A 7,119-nucleotide genomic window follows, 5' to 3' on the forward strand; every position below is an offset into this window, starting at 1 on the left:
GTGACCTTGGGACTCTAGAACAACACCTCTCTCTACTGCACTTAATTTGTGATTGACAAAGATGAATGCAGGAATACTCTCGCCCGTCGTCAGGGACGGGTCAAGCCACTAGTCTTTTTAAATTTCAAAGGTCACTCAGGACCAGTCACCAGACCCTTCAATTATCAATATCTGAAATTTGAAGGTATCTTTTTAAATTATCACCAGCCAGCTTGTTCTGCTACTCTTTACTCCGTGTGGCGTTTTGCAGTGGCAAATTGCACTGGTGACTGGTTGGCTATGAATGGCAGTGGGGAAGCACGTTCTGCTGCTCTTGTTGGGTCCACGACTCCACTTGTAGGTGAAGGGCAAGTGGCCACCATGAATGACGGGCTGGCCAGTTGTGTGCGAAGACTTTTTGGTGTTTCCGCCCGGTCAACGTTGATCGATTGAATGGCTGAAGTTCAGCCTATACATAGTAGCAGGGAGCCAGACTTGAAGAACTCTCGACGGAAGCAGATTTTTGCGCAACCAGGTAAAGTCCAATGATTTTATTGAATGCCAGCACTCTCTAATTGCCTACAACCTAGAAGAAGCTCACACCCTGTCGTGCTGCGTACTCGCAGGAAGCATCCTGCATGAGTAAGAATCCATTCTGGAAGGGAGATCATGCTACCGAAACGAGTGATCGATGTCCGCACCACGCTTAATAGCAGTAAAGAAGGTAGAATACGTCTCAAACCACCAGCAGGATGGGATTTCCACATCTTGTCACACACCTGGAGCCGTGGTATTAGAGATCTCTCTATCAGAATCGCCACAAAGATATTGGGCAAGGAGCTAACAGCAGCGGAGGAAGGGGGGGTCGATGCTTACAGCGAGGCTTTTAAACTTGAGGACTTCAGAGCCGATCGCTGCTATAAGCAAATGATGGAGCTCTTGGAATTGTTGGATGGAGATGGAGTACAGGAGATTTGGTTCGATGCCCTGTGCATCAATCAAACAGATGAGAAGGAGAAAGGCAGAGAGATCCAAAATATGGCAGCATACTACAGTCAGAGTTTAGCCTGTTATGTGGTGACTCATGGCATTGGACAAGGCTACAAACTTTGGCGTCATTGTGATTCATGTGGACGGGAGATCACCGGAGAACTACCGCGGTGGTTCACGCGAGTCTGGACTTTCCAGGAGATGATGCTTCCGAAGAGAATGATTTTCATTGTGGAGGGCTTGGGCGGCGAGCTCGTTGCGGCCGTGAATGGGCTGATTACAGCACAAAGGAAGAGTGGTTTGTGTAGATGCTTCTTAAATATTGGGGACGCCAAGTTGATGCAGGCTGCCTTGCGTGGTTTGGCTTTAGGCTTTGAACTGCTAACAGAACAAGGTCCTTTCGAAACATACATCGAACCACTTCTTGTTAATGCAGTCCAAAGTTGGCGAGGGGGATCAGAAGATCCTGACGAGATTCTTTCAAGCAACGACCGATGCAGTGAGTGTCACTCTCGTCCGATGATTCGGAAAGCAGCCGCGGCCGCCGCGGGGATATATTTGGTAGACAGGAAAGCCTATCTTGGAGTGATGCAGTCGGATTGTTTCATGAAGCAAGACTTGAGGAAAGTAGTGGTGCATTGGTACGCAAATCTTCAAGCTTCTCTTGGGGCCGGAGCAGCAGATCTAATTGACCAGGGCCGGCCAGCAGCAATGCTCACACTTCCAAGCAATGACCTGCAATTATGTGGCGAGTGCCACTCTCTCCAAAAGCAGAGGTCACACACACGAATCATCGTAAGTATTCAGATGTCGCGCGTTGGCCTTCAAATGCGTGCAGCCTTAATTTGAATTTCCCGTCAAAAATACTAAAACCCGGTTGATTATTACTTCTTGCAGGCCATTGTCCAGATGAGTCCGAAGTTCCGTTGTCCGTGTGGCATAATGCCCCACTTGGAATCGAGAAACTTCGCTACCTATATTCCATCATGCAGGAGGACGAGAAATTATTGCGGAGGCCGATGTCCGTGATAAAGGAGGTGCGGTCGCGAGATTGTGAGCGTGGGAGGGAGGAGGATCGTGTGCTGGGAATCCTAGGGCTCTTAGGAGTAGAGCTGCCGCAGCTGAGGACGGGCAAAAGGTTGGAAGAACAGGTGTGCGAAAAAAGAAACCGTCTTATTTTCATGGCTAAGATTTTATAAAAAATATTGAACCACTTTTAGCAATAGAAATGTAAATATTCGTACATACAGATTCTAAAAATGTAGATATTCGAAGGAGAAATAGGCTATGGTGAAATCACTTTTTTTTTTTTTGTTTTTGACTGGTTGAGAAATCAATTATTTTATAACACTCGAATATAGGTGGTGGAGCTTGCGAAGGTGTGCACTCTGAAATGTTTAGTGGAGCTTTGCGGGCAAGATGCGAAGGCTAGTGACAAAGATGGAATGTCGTGGATGCCGAGGTTTCACATCAGTCACGACGATGATTATCATTCCAGGTTTTTCGCATTTGCTAAAAGTTTGACGGCTGAGGTGCAGAGATTGGAAGTAGGTGATTCTGGCCGCATCAAGCTTTTGGGCAGGGTTGTATCTGGCTATGTACTCCCCGAATTTGCATTGTCAACGAGAATGAGACAAGATTCCGAGTTCAGACGACGGCAAGCTGGGTTAGCTTGCACCCATTTATTAGTTTTACGGCGACTCCCACTTGTACTCCGGCAAACTTCCCTACGCCCAAAAGATCATGGACCCATACGTTGTGGTGACTCCTTGTTAATTCCCTTATACATTTCTGAGCGTCCATCACCTTGCCTTATGGGCATTACTTCAAATGGCAATTGGGGGACGATTGAGGTGCCCATCTTTCACAACCCTGGCTCTCCAAGTACATCGACACCCATCCCTTACAGCGCAACCTTCCGAGTTCGGCTGTTGTTATTGGCATCAGGGGAAAATGATGAGATTAAGTGGAAGCACATACTAATGATGGTTTGCTTCAGCAGGAACATTGTAGCTTCATCAGAGAAGCAGCAACAAAGTGAAGAGTTGCACAAGATTGGCATGTTAACGCAAGCGGTTACAGACAAATGCTCACCTTGGATGGTGAGACTTTTCGAACACACACAGCCAAGCGAGTGTGTGCTAGGTGGCTTTGGACAAGACTTGAAAAATTACATATAAAGTGATACAAGACTGCACAGAAGGGGTAGCGCTATCAGTCTAGCTTTTTGTGAGAAGGGTATTGTGGAATCCCTTGCATCTATTGGTGTGTCAGTAGATGATGATGATAAGGTGGAAGTCTGTCTACGTGGTCTCAGGCCACAATACAAGGCATTCAAGACGTCCATTCAGACTCGGGAAAACATTCCCAACTTTACAGATTTGGTGTCTATGCTGATTATCGAAGAGAAGAGCTTGGGTGAAGACCAACAGTCTTCACAAAGCAAAAACAGTTCAGAGCAACAGGCCTTCTACACGAGTTCAGGAAGAGGACAAGGTAGAGGGGGCCGTGGACGTGGTCAAGGAGGTGGCCGAACAGGTAATCAGAATTATGGTCAGCAGCAGCAGCAACACCCCAGAGTCAACAACAACAACAACAACACGCAGGTGGAAGAGGAAAATTCAGAGGCAGGGGGAGTCAAAGAGGCCGTGGAAATTAGCAAAGGCAATATAATGATGCACGTGAATGCTATTATTGTGGTAAGCTTGGACATGTGCAGGCAGAATGTTATAAGAAGCAGGCTGACATGCAAAATGGGAAAGTGCAGCAAAACAACTATGCATCCTCAAGCAAAAATAATGAGGATAATGAAAGGTTGTTTGCTATGCAGCATGTCGTGAATGCCATGTCTGAAAATGTTGATGCAGCACAAAAAGATAATGTATGGTATGTGGATTCAGGCGCTTCGAACCACATGACGAGTCATGGGGAGTGGTTCAAGGAGATGAAAAACCCGGAAAGACCAGGTTTTGTGGAAACAGGGGATGACACTGCTCATCCAATTGCCCACGTTGGAGATGTGCCATTGTCTATGCAGGATGACAAAGTGAAGTACCTTGCAGATGTACTTCATGTACCGAACATAACAAAGAATCTGGTTTCAGTTGGCCAGATGATTGAGCAGGGTTTGCAGGTTCGATTTAACCCTGATGGGTGTTATGTTGAAGATTTCAAAGACAAGTGCAGGTTGGTTGCAAAAGGCAACAGAGTGGGCAGAATGTTTACGTTGAATGTAGACATGCCTGAAATGAGTGCTGCGATGTTTGCAAATGGTTCAAGAATTGTTGCAGACACAGACATTTGGCATAAAAGGATTGGACATGTAAATGTGCAGAGATTGAAGTCTATGCAAACAAAAGGAATTGTGACAGGGCTGCCAAAATTTAAAGTGGAAGGTATGCAGAAAATATATGAAGCATGCCAATTTGGGAAGCAAACAAAGCATGTGTTTCCACGTAACAGATATGTGAGCAGAAATGCACTAGATATTGTGCATTCAGATGTATGGGGTCCTACGAAGACCATATCTATGGGAGGCTGCAGGTATTATGTGACTTTCATTGATGACCACACAAGGAAAGTGTGGGTATATTTCATGAAAGAGAAGAGTGAGGTGTTTACTCACTTTCAGAATTTCTGAGATTTGGTTGAAAAGTAAACAGGGAAATATGTAAAGTGCCTAAGGTCAAATGGAGGGGGAGAATACTTCTCCAATGAATGCTCTGAATTTTTGAAGAAGAATGGTATTCGGAGACAGTTCACATGCAGATACACTCCGCAGAATGGAGTTGCTGAGCGGAAAAACAGGCACATTGCTGAGATTGCGCGAGCATTGATGGAAGAGAAAAATATGCCGCATAGTTATTGGGCTGAGGCTGTTTCTACAGCATATACATCATGAACAGGACTCCAACTGCAGCCATACATGATGTAACTCCAGAGGAGAGGTTTACTGGCAGAAAACCAGATTTGTCTCATCTGAAAGTCTTTGGATGCATTGCATATGTGCATGTGCCAGATGAGCTGAGAACTAAGCTGGACCCGAAAGCTGAAAAATGTGTGTTTATTGGATATTCCCTTGAGCAAAAGGGATACAGGTGTTATAACCCTGCTACACATGAGCTGAGGGTAAGCAGGGATGTTGTGTTTGATGAGATGAGCAACTGGTATGTTGCTGAAAAAGAAGCTATTGGGGCTGATGTGAATGGAAATGTGGTTGCACAGAATGCAGGTCAGCATTCACAGTCTTTGAGTGGACCAGGAGAGTCCTCATCTAGTGGGTCTGTCGATAGACCATGGAGTGGTAGGCTGCATCATAATACCAGTCCTGCAAATGTGATTACTACATCACGTAAAGGAAAAGAGAAAGTGGTTGAGCCCCTTGGTATGCCTGACATTTCTGCAGGGCATTCTCATGTTGATGGAGAGTCTAGTGGCTCAGATATGAGCCTTGATGAGGAGCTTGGGATCCCAGCTATGAGAACACCTGGTGTAAAGAAGGCTATGGAAGCCATGAATGAAAAGCTGCGAAGATCTGGTAGAGTGAAGAACCCTGTGCAGAGGTTTACTTATGATGGTTATGTGGCACATCACTATGCATATATGGCAAAGGTTGTGCAGGTTGTTGAGCCCACATACATTGATGAGGCTGTTGGAAATGTGTGTTGGGAGAAAGCTATGGATGAGGAGATGGATGCACTATATGGAAATGAAACTTGGGATTTAGTGCAATTGCCTGAAGGCAAGAAAGCCATTGGATGCAAGTGGGTGTACAAAGTTAAACATAATAGTGATGGAAGCATAAACAGGTACAAGGCTAGATTGGTAGCCAAAGGATATGCGCAGACATATGGGATTGATTATGAGGAAACTTTCAGCCCGGTTGCCAAGATGGCAATGGTGAGAGTTGTGACAGCAGTGGCTGCATCAAAGCAATGGTCTTTACATCAGATGGATGTAAAGAATGCATTCTTGCATGGGGATTTGCAAGAAGAGGTGTATATGTTGCAACCACCTGGTTATGAGGATGAGGGTCACCCCGAACATGTTTGCAGGTTGAAGAAAGCCTTGTATGGCTTAAAGCAAGCACCAAGAGCATGGTCTGACAAGATTTTTGAATATCTTGTCACTATTGGCTTTCATGTAGCCAATGCAGATTTCTCATTGTATGTGAGACATGGTGATAGAGGAGTTGTGCTTGTTGTCATCTATGTAGATGACTTGATCATTACGGGGGACCATGATGCAGAGATCTTTGATGTAAAGATCTTGCTAAGACAGAAGTTTGAGATGAAGGATCTGGGGGAGCTCAGATATTTCTTGGGCATTGAGGTGATTAGGTCACCACATGGTATTGGATTACTGCAGAGACAGTATGGCGAGAGTATGGCTTGGACATGTTGTCCAAGTATGGTATGACAGGCTGTAAGCCTATTTCTGTGCCATTGGATCAGAATGGCAAGTTGAGTGCAGATTCAGGAGAGATCTTGGAGGATCCTACTATGTATAGGTGCATAGTAGGAAGTTTGATTTACATGACGATCACCAGACCAGATTTGAGCTATGCTATTGGGTTGGTGAGTCAGTTTATGCAGGTTCCACGGAAACCGCATTTGGATGCAGTGAGACGCATACTGAGGTATGTGAAGTCTACTTTGCATTGTGGACTATTCTATGAGACTGGGACAGAGATATGTGTACATGGGTACACAGATGCTGATTGGGCTGGTAGTATCTCAGATAGAAGATCTACCAGTGGATTCATGTTTTCTTTGGGGAGTGCTGCTGTGACTTGGAGCAGCAAGAAGCAGCCTACGGTTGCTCTATCGAGTACAGAGGCCGAGTACAGAGGAGCTGCTATGGCAGCATGTGAGGTAGCTTGGTTGAGAAAGCTACTTGCATATTTGGGTCTATCAGTGGATAGACAAGTTGTCATTTTTTGTGACAACATTAGCAGTATACAGTTGGCCAGGAACCCAGTCTTTCATGCTCGTACGAAGCACATAGAGGTCCACTACCACTTCGTCAGAGAGAAGGTCTTGGCAGGAGATCTTGACCTTATTTATGTCAGCACAGAGGATCAGGTAGCTGACATCTTCACCAAATCATTGGGTACAGAGAATCTCCGCAGATTCAGAGCTTCGCTTGGTG

At 45.5% G+C, this 7,119-nt stretch overlaps 1 protein-coding gene across 1 annotated transcript; it reads left to right on the forward strand.

Moving 5' to 3' along the window:
- Positions 1-392: 392 nt before the first annotated feature.
- LOC147641059 (uncharacterized) lies at positions 393-3,199 on the forward strand. Its single transcript, XM_086817784.1, has 4 exons — positions 393-514; positions 606-1,764; positions 1,867-2,120; positions 2,331-3,199. The coding sequence occupies exons 2-3, from the start codon at positions 649-651 to the stop codon at positions 1,996-1,998; spliced, it is 1,248 nt and encodes a 415-aa protein (XP_086673910.1). The 5' UTR covers positions 393-514; positions 606-648; the 3' UTR covers positions 1,999-2,120; positions 2,331-3,199.
- The last annotated feature ends 3,920 nt before the right edge of the window (positions 3,200-7,119 follow it).

Source organism: Cibotium barometz, chromosome 2 (assembly GCF_041138505.1).
Source record: "Cibotium barometz isolate CiBa-2024 chromosome 2, ASM4113850v1, whole genome shotgun sequence".
Lineage (NCBI taxonomy): Eukaryota > Viridiplantae > Streptophyta > Polypodiopsida > Cyatheales > Cibotiaceae > Cibotium > Cibotium barometz.